Source organism: Tachyglossus aculeatus, chromosome X3, assembly GCF_015852505.1.
Source record: "Tachyglossus aculeatus isolate mTacAcu1 chromosome X3, mTacAcu1.pri, whole genome shotgun sequence".
In the NCBI taxonomy this organism is placed as follows: Eukaryota; Metazoa; Chordata; class Mammalia; order Monotremata; family Tachyglossidae; genus Tachyglossus; species Tachyglossus aculeatus.
In genome coordinates this window covers 30,399,720-30,413,457 of record NC_052099.1, presented here as the reverse complement: position 1 = coordinate 30,413,457, position 13,738 = coordinate 30,399,720, and the positions used below count along the sequence as shown (strand labels likewise).

The 13,738-nt window shown below is 46.5% G+C and overlaps 1 protein-coding gene across 1 annotated transcript in view; it reads right to left on the bottom strand.

Annotated features, from left to right (window-relative positions):
• INO80C (INO80 complex subunit C) overlaps window positions 1-8,673 on the bottom strand; it is a 30,536-nt gene extending 21,863 nt beyond the window's left edge. The window contains exon 1 of the mRNA XM_038770350.1: window positions 8,482-8,673. Coding sequence (XP_038626278.1) covers window positions 8,482-8,631 — 150 coding nt within the window. The 5' untranslated portion in view covers window positions 8,632-8,673. The remainder of the gene's footprint in view (window positions 1-8,481) is intronic.
• Between the last annotated feature and the right edge of the window lie 5,065 nt (window positions 8,674-13,738).

Genomic DNA, 13,738 nt, shown 5'->3' with positions numbered 1-13,738 from the left:
ATATGATAATTATATTATTATATAATATAATATAGTATATTATATGTAATATAACATAGTATATATTGTATTATTATAATATTAATTATAATAATGTAATTATAATATTAACACTTGGTTCAGTGTTTTGCCCACAGTAAATGCTCAGTAAATACCACTGATGCCTGGCAATATTATCTATACTGCTACACCCTGGTTAAATGGGCTAACCTGGTTACATCTCCTCCAGGAGGCCTTCCCAGACTGAGCCCCTTCCTTCCTCTCCCCCTCGTCCCCCTCTCCATCCCCCCCATCTTACCTCCTTCCCTTCCCCACAGCACCTGTGTATATGTATATATGTTTGTACAGATTTATTACTCTATTTATTTTACTTCTACATACCTATTCTATTTATTTGATTTTGTTAGTATGTTTGGTTTTGTTCTCTGTCTCCCCCTTTTAGACTGTGAGCCCACTGTTGGGTAGGGACTGTCTCTATATGTTGCCAATTTGTAATTCCCAAGCGCTTAGTACAGTGCTCTGCACATAGTAAGCGCTCAATAAATACGATTGATGATGATGATGATCTGGTTAACTCTAGACTGTAAACCCATCGTGGGCAGGGACTGTCTTTATTGCTGAACTGTACTTCCCAAGCGCTTAGTCCAGTGCTCTGCACACAGTAAGCGCTCAATATATACGATGGAATGAATGAACACTCCTAATTGGCCCTGGAAAGGAAGGCAAAAAAAAGCGCTAAAAATGAAGACGCGTGATGAAACCCACAATGCAGAACCAGCTGCAAATGTCAGTAATGAAACATTTTGAGTAAGATGTTTAGTGTGAACATAAATGTTGCCCACTTGTACTTCCCAAGCGCTTAGTCCAGTGCTCTGCACACAGTAAGCGCTCAATATATACAATGGAATGAATGAACACTCCTAATTGGCCCTGGAAAGGAAGGCAAAAAAAGCGCTAAAAATGAAGAAGCGTGTTAAAACCCACAATGCAGAACCAGCTGCAAATGTCATTAATGAAACATTTTGAGTAAGATGTTTAGGGTGAACGTATATGTTGCCCACTTGTACTTTCCAAGCGCTTAGTCCACTGCTCTGCACACAGTAAGCGCTCAATATATACAATGGAATGAATGAACACTCCTAATTGGCCCTGGAAAGGAAGGCAAAAAAAGCGCTAAAAATGAAGAAGCGTGTTAAAACCCACAATGCAGAACCAGCTGCAAATGTCATTAATGAAACATTTTGAGTAAGATGTTTAGTGTGAACGTATATGTTGCCAACTTGTACTTCCCAAGCGCTTAGTCCAGTGCTCTGCACACAGTAAGTGCACAATAAATACGACTGAATGAATGAATGAATGAACGTATGGAAATAATAATAATAATAATGGCATTTGTTAAGCGCTTACTATGTGCAGACCACTGTTCTAATCGCTGGATAGAACTATCATTTTCAAAACGTTAGCTGAGCCCCCTTTTTCCTCTCCTTCTCCCCCCGGCCCTACCTCCTTCCCCTCCCCACAGCACCTGTATATACGTTTGTGCAGATTTATTACTCTATTTATTTTACTTGTCCATATTTACTATTCTATTTATTTTGTTAATGATGTGCATCTAGCTTTACTTCTATTTATTCTGATGACCTGCCACCTGTCCACATGTTTTGTTTTGTCGCCTGTCTCCCCCTTCTAGACTGTGAGCCCGCTATCGGGTAGGGACCGTCTCTATCCGTTGCCGACTTGTACTTCCCAAGCGCTTAGTCCAGTGCTCTGCACGCAGTGAGAGCTTAATCGTCAATCATCAATCGTATTTATTTAGCGCTTACTATGTGCAGAGCACTGTAATAAATAAATATGATTGAACGAATGAATAGTGCTTGACACAGTAAGCGCTTTTAGACTGTGAGCCCACTGTTGGGTAGGGACTGTCTCTATGTGTTGCCAATTTGTACTTCCCAAGCGCTTAGTACAGTGCTCTGCACATAGTAAGCGCTCAATAAATACGATTGATTGATTGATTGATTAACAAATACCATCGTTATCATTAAAGATGATATCGTTATCATTAGAGAAGCGGCGTGGCTCCGTGGAAAGAGCCCGGGCTTTGGAGTCGGAGGTCAGGGGTTCGAATCCCTTGTCAGCTGTGTGACTTTGGGCAAGTCACTTCATCATCATCATCATCAATTGTGTTTAGTGAGCGCTTACTGTGTGCAGAGCACTGGACTAAGCGCTTGCGAAGTACAATTTGGCAACACCTAGAGACAGTCCCTACCCAACAGTGGGCTCACAGTCTAAAAGACTTCACTTCTCCGGGCCTCAGTTCCCTCGTCTGCAAAATGGGGATTGACTCTGAGCCCCCTGTGGGATAACCTGATCACCTTGTAACCTCCCCAGCGCTTAGAACAGTGCTTTGCACATAGTAAGCGCTTAATAAATGCCATTATTATTATTATTATTAAAGCGGTGATGGAAAGAGAGAGTCAATGCCTTCCTGGAGGAGCAAGAGGAGCTTACCAAAGTAAGCCAGACTCACGTTCACATCTGTTTTTTATGGGTTGACTTCCCAATCTAAGCCGGGACTGTCACGCTACGACGGACGGCTTATAAAGAGCACCTAAATAACATTTCAGCAGAATAGACTTCGAGGGCTCTTGATGAGAGGGCAACGTTTTCCATCCACGCTCCTGTCACCGCTTCGGCTTCACATGGTTATTACCCTGGTGCCTCGGGTGACAGGATCCTGCCAAAATGCAGAAAATACTAATTACTGCAGTCCCTGGGATAAGGCCTGAAAGGCCCGAAAGCAAAGCTCGATGATTAAAGTGTGGGAATTTCAAATTGGAAGTGGGGCCAAAGAGAGGGTGAGATTTTAATTCTGTTTCCAGCCAAACGAAACTTGGAGGAAAGAGCGATCTGATGGCTTCTTTCCTCTCCTTGCTTCCAGCGCTTGGAACAGTGCTTTGCACATAGTAAGTGCTTAACGGAGAAGCAGCGTGGCTCAGTGGAAAAGAGCCCGGGCTTTGGAGTCAGAGGTCGTGGGTTCAAATCCCGGCTCGGCCAATTGTCAGCTGGGTGACTTTGGGCAAGTCACTTCACTCCTCTGGGCCTCAGTTCCCTCATCTGGAAAATGGGGATGAAGACTGTGAGCCCCCCGTGGGGCAACCGGGTCACCTTGTAACCTCCCCGGCGCTTAGAACAGTGCTTTGCACATAGTAAGCGCTTAATAAATAGCATTAAAAAAATTTTAATAAATGCCATTATTATTATTATTCCATAAGACACTCATTCATTCATTCAGTCAATCGTATTTATTGAGCGCTTACTGTGTGCACAGCACTGTACTAAGCGCTTGGGAAGTCCAAGTTGGCAACCTATAGGGACGGTCCCTACGCAACAACGGGCTCACAGTCTAGAAGGGGGAGACAGACGACAAAATAAAACATGTACACTCCTTTCCAGACCCCCTTAATTTGGTCTTGGCACTCATCCCGCCTCTGCCACTTGTCAGTCGGGTGACCTTGGGCAAGTCACTTCACTTCTCTGTGCCTCAGTTACCTCATCTGGAAAATGGGGGTGAAGACGGTGAGCCCCATGCGGGGAAGTGGTTGAAAACACCAACAGATTTTAACACGTTAAATGCATTTTTCTAGTTCAAAATGGACAGCCACTTTCCTGGACAACATTTCCAAGTAGCATGTACTTGAAGGAAATAATTTTCACCAACAGATATTCAATTTTAACACGTTAAATGTACTTTTCTAGTTCAAAGTGGACAGCCACTTTCCTGGACAACATTTCCAAGTAGCATGTACTTGAAGGAAATAATTTTCTCAAAAAAAAAAAAACCCCAAAATAAAGGTGATCAGAAACAGATGGATTTCTATGCCAAGGCAGCCTAAGAAAGCTGAATTCACTCTCTAGAAGCCACAAATCTCCTTCTGACCTCCCCGAAAAGGATATATTACTTTTAGATTTCATTTGATGGATTAGGGTTATTTTCAGTTTCTGTATGACGGCGAATAGTTTTCTTTCCTGGAAATAACTTAAGAAATAATCGGGAAATGACTGGAATACATATATTCTTCTACCAGCTCTGAACCTAGTAAACTCCTAAATGGGGAACGAAAAAGGAAAAGGCATATACACAGCCCTGTGACTGATCAAATTTCACTTTACTCTCTGCTAGAGTTTTTCAAGAGCGTTCAAAAAAATAATTTAACCCAACTAGGCTTGAGCTGAAAACATGGCAACAAATTGTGCTAACAACATCAGAAATCGACAACATTAGAAACAACCGAGAAGCAGCGTGGGTCAGTGGAAAGAGCCCGGGCTTTGGAGTCAGAGGTCGTGGGTTCAAATCCCGGCTCCGCCAGTTGTCAGCTGTGTGACTTTGGGCAAGTCACTTCTCTGTGCCTCAGTTACCTCATCTGGAAAATGGGGATTAAGACTGTGAGCCCCCCTTGGGACAACCTGATCACCTTGTAACCTCCCCAGCGCTTAGAACAGTGCTTTGTATATAGTAAGCACTTAACAAATGCTTTATTATTATTATTATTATTAGATGACTGGTAGATAAGCCAAGGGGTCTTAATCAAATATTTGTTGCTTTCTCTACGTAATGGACATCTATAGTTCATATGAAGTTCAAGTGACTTAATAATAATAATAATGATGGCATTTATTAAGCACTTACTATGTGAAAAGCACTGTTCTAAGCGCTGGGGAGGTTACAAGGTGATCAGGTAATGTTCCACGAGCAGCTTGGCTCAGTGGAAAGAGCCCGGGCTTTGGAGTCAGAGGTCATGGGTTCGAATCCCTGCTCCGCCACATGTCTGCTGTGTGACCTTGGGCAAGTCACTTAACTTCTCTGAGCCTCAGTTCCCTCATCTGTAAAATGGGGATTAAGACTGAGCCCCACGTGGGACAACCTGATCACCTTGTATCCCCCCCCCCCCTCAGTGCTTAGAACAGTGCTTTGCACATAGTAAGCACTTAACAAATGCCATCATCGTCATCATCATCACAGTCTTCATCCCCATTTTCCAGATGAGGGAACTGAAGCACAGAGAGGTGAAGTGACTTGCCCAAGGTCACGCAGTAGACACGTGACAGAGCCGGGATTAGAACCCAGATCCTTCTGTCTCCCGGGCCTGTGCTCTATCCACAAAGTCACGCGGCCTCTACGGCCGCTGCGTTGACCCTGAACTCGATATTCCTGTTACGATCTCACCAGGGTCCTATTTCAGAGCGCTCCGGGTTATTTCCGCCACTCAACCTAATTATAGAAGTATTCTTTGTGCACGGAAATACAACCGTGCCCATTATAATTGTATATATGTTTGTACATATTTATTACTCTATTTTACTTGTACATATCTATTCTATTCATTTTATTTTGTTAGTATGTTTGGTTTTGTTCTCTGTCTCCCCCTTTTAGGCTGTGAGCCCACTGTTGGGTAGGGACCGTCTCTATATGTTGCCAATTTGTACTTCCCAAGCGCTTAGTACAGTGTTCTGCACATAGTATGCGCTCAATAAATACGATTGATGATGATGATGATGATGATTATAATTCCGAAAGGGAGCGTGCTAGCGCTCTGTTAACGTGGCTATCACAAGAGGCCGGGGGTTAGGTAAACTCAAATTTGTACAAATGCCAGACGTGAGGGGTCTTTCCTGAAATCTGCCGGATGGGAGTTTTCCCTCTATGAAGCCACTGGAGGAACGGGGAACCACACAATATTCCTTTCTTCCAGTGGGAAAGAGAAAACATGGAGAGAAGAAAATCGGACCGCGACTTAGATTGTGAGCCCCACGTGGGTCTGTGAGTTTATCCACCCTGATTGATTAATGATATAATAATAATAATAATAATGGCATTTGTTACTAGTTTATTTGCTAACTACTAGTTTGTTAACTAACTTATTTGTTAACTAACTTATTTGTTACTTAAGCGTTTACTAGGTGTGAAGCGCTGTTCGGGATCCAAGGTGATCAGGTTGTCCCCCGTGGGGCTCACAGTCTTCATCCCCATTTTACAGATGAGGTCACTGAGGCCCAGAGGAGTGAAGTGACTTGCCCAAAGTCACCCAGCTGACAATTGGCGGAGCCGGGATTTGAACCCATGACCTCTGCCTCCAAAGCCCGGGCTCTTTCCACTGAGCCACGCTGCCTCTCTAAGCAGTTTAAGCAGACTAAACAGATTAAGACTGTGAGCCCCCCGTGGGACAACCTGATCACCTTGTAACCTCCCCAGAGCTTAGAACAGTGCTTTGCACATAGTAAGCGCTTAATAAATGCCATTATTATTATTATCATTGGGGTACACCCTTTGTTTAAAGGTCATGGGTTCTAATTCCAACTCGTCTGCTGTGTGACCTTGGGTAAATCACTTCACTTCTCTGTGCTTCAGCTACTTCTTCTGTAAATTGGGGATTGAGACTGTAAACCCCAGGTGGGTCTGTGTCCAACACGATTTGCTTGTATCCACCCCAGTGCTTACTACAGTGCCTGGCACATAGTAAGTGCTTAATAAATGCCATAAATGTTGTTGTTATTCTCAATGTCGGTCTCCTCCTCTAGACTGTAAGCTCGTTGTGGGCAGGGAATATGTCTGTTAAATATGAAGACATGCAGCATGGCCTAATGGCAACAACTTTATTCATTCATTCATTCAATCATATTTATTGAGCCTTACTGTGTGCAGAGCACTGTACTAAGCGCTTGGGAAGTACAAGTTGGCAACATAGAGAGACGGCCCCTACCCAACAACGGGCTCACAGTCTAGAAGGGGGAGACAGACAACAAAACAGAACAAGTAGACAGGTGTCCATACCATCAAAATAAAGAGAATTATAGATATATACACATGGGAAGCAGCGTGGCTCAGTGGAAAGAGCCCGGGCTTGGGAGTCAGCGGTCATGGGTTCAAATCCGGCCTCCGCCAACTGTCAACTGTGTGACTTTGGGCAAGTCACTTCACTTCTCTGGGCCTCAGTGACCTCATCTGGAAAATGGGGATGAAGACTGTGGGCTTGGGAATCAGAGGTCATGGGTTCAAATCCGGCCTCTGCCAACTGTCAACTGTGTGACTTTGGGCAAGTCACTTCACTTCTCTGGGCCTCAGTGACCTCATCTGGAAAATGGGGATGAAGACTGTGAGCCCCTCGCGGGACAACCTGATCACCTTGTAACCTCCCCAGCGCTTAGACCAGTGCTTTGCACATAGTAAGCTCTTAACAAATACCATCATTATTATTATGGGAGTCAGAGGACGTGGGTTCTTAGTCCGGATCCGCCACTTGTCTGCTGTGTGACCTTGGACAAGTCATTTAACTTCTCTGGGCCTCAGTTCCCTCATCTGTAAAATGGGGATAAAGACTGTGGGCCAACCTGATTACCCTGGACCTACCTCAGGGCTTAAAGCACTTTTTGGCACATAGTAAGTGCTTGGCACATACTGTCATTATTGTTATTATTATTATTGCTGTGCTGTACTCTCCACAGTACAGGGGTCTGCACACCGTAGGCGCTCAGTATATACAACTGACTTTATTGAGCTTCTGCTGCGCACTCCTAAACCCACTGAGCGCATGCGCCAACACAGGCAGGCGCCCTTTCCCTCCACTGCGCATGCGCGAAAAGCCTCCCAGCCCGATCCACCCCCGCGTAAGTGTCAAACCCCTGTCAGGCCGGCCCTCCACTGCGCATGCTCCCAACCCCTCCCGTCCCGGGCTTCCACTGCGCATGCACCCGTCCCAGCCCGCCCCGTAGTTGCGTATGCTCCAACGCAGGCCGGCTCCCATCCACTGCGCTTGCGCCATACTCCTCCCAGCCCGGGCCTCCACTGCGCATGCTCCAAGCCCCTCCGGCCCCGGCCTTCCACTGCGCCTGCTCCCCATCCGTCCCCGCCATTGCGCACGCTCCCCACCCGTCCCAGCCCGCCCCGTCATTGCGCATGCTCCAACGCAGGCCGGCTCCTCTGCCCCCCCCCCCTCCGCTGCGCACGCGCCGAACTGCTCCCAACCCGGCCCTCCCCTGCGTGGGCCTCAAATCCCGGCCAGCCCGGTCCTCCACTGCGCATGCTCCCCACCGATCCCAGCCCGCCCCGTCATTGCGCATGCTCCAGCGCAGGCCGGCTCCCCTCTCCCCTCCCCTGCGCACGCGCCAAACTCTCCCCTGCGTGTGTGTCAAACCCCTGCCAGCCCGACCCTCCACTGCGCATGCTCCAAACCCCTCCCGCCCCAGCCCTCCCCGCCATTGCGCATGCTCCAAACCCCTCCCGCCCCAGCCCTCCCCGCCATTGCGCATGCTCCCCACCCGTCCCAGGCCGTGCCGTCATTGCGCATGCTCCAGCGCAGGCCGGCTCCCCTCTCCCCTCCCCTGCGCCTTAAACCCCGGCCTTCCACTGCGCATGCTCCAAACCCCTCCCGCCCCCGCCGCGCCATTGCGCATGCTCCAGGCCCCTTCCAGGCCTTGTCGTACCTGCCCGTAGGCGGAAGCGGCCCCTTTTCTCTTCTTGCTGCCGGCGGCCGATCCGCTGCCGTTGTTGGCGGGGCTGGCCGGGCGTTTTTTCCCGTGTCGGGCGGCCCCGGGGGTGCAGACGGTGGCCCCGAGGGGCAGGGAGGCCGCCATCGCTGCCCGCGGCCCCGCGCTCCGGCGCGGCGGACTCCGGAGGGAACTGTCCCTCGGCGGCCGCCGTAGCCGCACTGCGCATGCGCGGCCCGGCCCGCTGTGCCCTGAGGGCGCAGGGGAAAGGGTCTGCCCAAGGTCGCTCAGCAGACCGGAAGTGGGGGGGGGCAGGAGAGGCGGGATTCGAACCCAAAACCCCAGAGAAGCAGCGAGGCTCGGGGGAAAGGCCACGAGGTCATGGGTTCGAATCCCCGCCCTGCCAGCTGTGTGACTTTGGGCAAGTCACTTCACCTCTCTGGGCCTCAGTTCATTCATTCATTCAGTCTGTATTTATTGAGCGCTTACTGTGTTCATTCATTCAATCGTATTTATTGAGCGCTTACTGTGCGCAGAGCACTGTCTCCCCCTTTTAGACTGTGAGCCCACTGGTGGGTAGGGACTGTCTCTATGTGTTGCCAACTTGTACTTCCCAAGCGCTTAGTACAGTGCTCTGCACACAGTCAGCGCTCAATAAATACGATTGATTGATTGATTGCACACAGTAAGTGCTCAATAAATACAATTGATTGATTAAGTGCTTGGGAAGTACAAGGTGGCAACAGTTCCCTCATCATCTTCTAGACTGTGAGCCCACTGGTGGGTAGGGACCGTCTCTAGATGTTGCCAACTTGGACTTCCCAAGCGCTTAGTACAGTGCTCTGCACACAGCGCTCAATAAATACGATTGATTGATTGATTACTAAGCGCTTGGGAAGTACAAGGTGGCAACAGTTCCCTCATCATCTTCTAGACTGTGAGCCCGCTGGTGGGTAGGGACCGTCTCTAGATGTTGCCAACTTGGACTTCCCAAGCGCTTAGTACAGTGCTCTGCACACAGTCAGCGCTCAATAAATACGATTGATTGATTGATTACTAAGCGCTTGGGAAGTACAAGGTGGCAACAGTTTCCTCATCATCTTCTAGACTGTGAGCCCGCTGGTGGGTAAGGACCGTCTCTAGATGTTGCCAACTTGGACTTCCCAAGCGCTTAGTACAGTGCTCTGCACACAGTCAGCGCTCAATAAATACGATTGATTGATTGATTACTAAGCGCTTGGGAAGTACAAGGTGGCAACAGTTTCCTCATCATCTTCTAGACTGTGAGCCCGCTGGTGGGTAAGGACCGTCTCTAGATGTTGCCAACTTGGACTTCCCAAGCGCTTAGTCCAGTGCTCTGCACACAGTAAGCGCTCAATAAATACGATTGATTGATTGCACACAGTAAGCGCTCAATAAATACAATTGATTGATTAAGTGCTTGGGAAGTACAAGGTGGCAACAGTTTCCTCATCATCTTCTAGACTGTGAGCCCACTGTTGGGTAGGGACTGTCTCTATATGTTGCCAACTTGTACTTCCCAAGCGCTTAGTACAGTGCCCTGCACACAGTAAGCACTCAATAAATACGATTGATTGATTACTAAGCACTTGGGAAGTACAAGGTGGCAATAGTTTCCTCATCATCTTCTAGACTGTGAGCCCGCTGGTGGGTAGGGACAGTCTCTAGATGTTGCCAACTTGTACTTCCCAAGCGCTTAGTACAGTGCTCTGCACACAGTAAGCAGTCAATAAATGCGATTGAATGAATGAATCCCCCTCCTCCCCCCATCACTGTGCCTTACCTCCTTCACCTCCCCACAGCACCTGTATATATATATATATATATGTATATATATATATATATGTATATATATAATTTTGTTAATATGTTTCGTTTTGTTCTCTGTCTCCCCCTTCTAGACTGTGAACCCGCTGTTGGGTAGGGACCATCTCTATATGTTGCCAACTTGGACTTCCCAAGCGCTTAGTACAGTGCTCTGCACACAGGAAGTGCTCAATAAATAAGAGTGAATGAATGAAATGGGGATGAAGACTGTGAGCCCCACGTAGGACAACCTGATCACCTTGTATCTCCCCCAGCGCTTAGAACAGTGCTTCGCACGTAATAAGCGCTTAACAAATGCCATCATTATTATTATTAGCTGCATGACTTTGGGCAAGTCACCTGACTTCTCTGGACCTCTGTTCCCTCATCTGTAAAATGGGGATTAAAAGTGTGAGCCCCACATGGGACAACTTGATCACCTTGTATTCCCCCCCCCCCACCGCTTAGAACAGTGCTTTGCACATAGTAAGCGCTTAACAAGTGCCATTATTATTATTATTGTCAGCTGTGTGACTTTGGGCAAGTCATTTCTCTGTGCCTCAGTGACCTCGTCTGTAAAATGGGGATGAAGATTGTGAGCCCCACGTGGAACTACCTGATTACCTTGTGGGTACGCCAGCACTTAGAGCAGTGCTTGGCACATAGTCAGCGCTTAACAAATTCCAGCATTGTTATTATAATCCCGGTTCTGCCACTTAATCAGCTGTGTGACTTTGGGCAAGTCACTTCTCTGTGCCTCAGTTCCCTCATCTGTAAAATGGGGATGAAGACTGTGAGCCCCCCGTGGGACCACCTGATTACCTCGTATGTACCCCAGCGCTTAGAGCAGTGCTTGGCACATAGTAAGCGCTTAACAAATGCCATCATTATTATTATTATTACTACTTGTCTGCTGTGTGACTTTGGGCAAATCACTTCTCTGGGCCTCGGTGACCTCATCTGTAAAATGGGGATGAAGACTGTGTGGGACCACCTGATTCCCTTGTATGTACCCCAGTGCTTAGAACAGTGCTTGAAACATGGTAAGCGCCTAGTAAAGGCCATTGTTATTATTATTGTTACTACTTAGTTGTGTGACTTTGGGCCAGTCACTTCTCTGTGCCTCAGTTCCCTCATCTGTAAAATGGAGATTAAGACCGTGAGCCCCAAGTGGGACAACCTGATCACCTTGTCTCTCCCCCAGCGCTTAGAGCAGTGCTTGGCAAATAGTAAGCGCTTAACAAATGCCATCACTGTTATAATCCCAGCTCTGTGTGACTTTGGGCAACTCACTTCACTTCTCTGTGCCTCAGTGACCTCATCTGGAAAATGGGGATGAAGACTGTGAGCCCCACGTGGGACGACCTGATGACCCTCTATCCTCCCCAGCGCTTAGAACAGTGCTTGGCACATAGTAAGCGCTTAACAAATGCCATCATTGTTATTATAATCCCAGCTCAGCCACTTATCAGCTGTGTGACTTTGGGCAAGTCAATAATAATGATGGCATTTGTTAAGCGCTTATTATGTGCAAAGCACTGTTCTAAGCGCCAGGGTAGATACAAGGTAATCAGGGGGTCCCCCAAAGGGCTCGCAGATGAGGAAACTGAGGCCCAGCGAAGTGAAGTGACTTGCCCAAAGTTACACAGCTGACAACTGGTGGAGCCGGGATTTGAACCCATGACCTCTGACTCCAAAGCCTGGGCTCTTTCCACTGAACCACGCTGCTTGTATCCTCCCCAGTGCTTAGAACAGTGCTTGGCACACAGTAAGCACTTAATAAATGCCATTGTTATTATTATTATTATTGTTACAATACAACAATAAACACGTTCCCAGCGCACAACGATCTTAACATGATTACTTTCATCTAACCGAGTGCTTAGTACAGCGCCTGGCCCGTAGTACGGTCGTAACAAATACCGTAAAAAAAAAAAAAAAAAAAAAAAACAAAATTTGAGTTAGGATTGATAGTCCTAAATATTTTAAAATACCTTCTATTAAATATTCATAGCGTAAATTACAGTGTGCCCCCAGGGAGGAGTATCTAAGTTCTCCATCAAGTTTATGATTATTTTATTGACACGTGAGACAGATTGTTTCCAAGTGATTTTACGAAATTACTTGTCATTGTTTTGCCATGTGGATTGAGATTGTTGTCATTCATTCATTCAGTCGTATTGAGTGCTTACAGTGTGCAGAGCACTGTACTAAGCGCTTGGGAAGTACAAGTTGGCAACATATAGTGGACAGTCCCTATTCATTCATTCATTCAATCGTATTTATTGAGCATTCATTCAATCGTATTTATTGAGCATTCATTCATTCAATCGTATTTATTGAGCGCTTACTGTGTGCAGAGCACTGTACTAAGCGCTCGGGAAGTACAAGCTGGCAACATATAGAGATGGTCCCTACCCAACAGTGGGCTCACAGTCTAGAAGCGGGAGACAGGGAACAAAACAAACATATTAACAAAATAAAATAAATAGAATAAATATGGACAAATAAAATAAATAGAATAAATATGGACAAATAAAATAAATAAATACATAGAGTAACAAATACATACAAACATATAACAGCAGGCTCACAGTCTAGAAGGGAGAAACGGACGACAAAACAACATGTGGACAGGTAAGTCGTCAGAACAAATGGAATTAAAGCTAGATGCACATCATTAAAATAAATAGAATAGTAAATATGTATGACTAAAATAAATTAACAAATATATATATATAGAGAGAGAGAGAGAGAGAGATGTATATATATAGAGAGAGAAGCAGTGTGGCTCAGTGGAAAGAGCCCGGGCTTTGGAGTCAGAGGTCATGGGTTCATATCCCGGCTCTGCCACTTGTCAGCTGTGTGACTTTGGGCAAGTCACTTCACTTCTCTGAGCCTCAGTTACCTCATCTGGAAAATGGGGATGAAGACTGTGAGCCCATGGCAGAGAGTAAGTGATTAACAAAAACCAAGATTGATCGTTACAATTATCGAGGTGCCACAGAAGGGCTTGGCCTCCCAGTTTAGTCCAGTGCTCTGCACACAGTAAGCGCTCAATAAATACGATTGAATGAATGAATAGTAAGCACTTAATAAATGCCATCATTATTATTATTGTTATCTCTATCCCAGCACTTAGTAGAGTGCTGGGCAGAGAGTAAGCGATTAACAAATACCAAGATTGATCATTACAATTATCGAGGTGCCACAGATCGGCTTGGCCTCCCAGTTTAGTCTAGTGCTCTGCACACAGTAAGTGCTCAATAAATACGATTGAAGGAATGAATAGTAAGCACTTAAATGCCATCATTATTATTATTATTACTTGTCTCTATCCAAGCACTTAGTAGAGTGCTGGGCAGAGAGTAAGCGATTAACAAATACCAGATTAATAGTTACAATTATCGAGGTGCCACAGATGGGC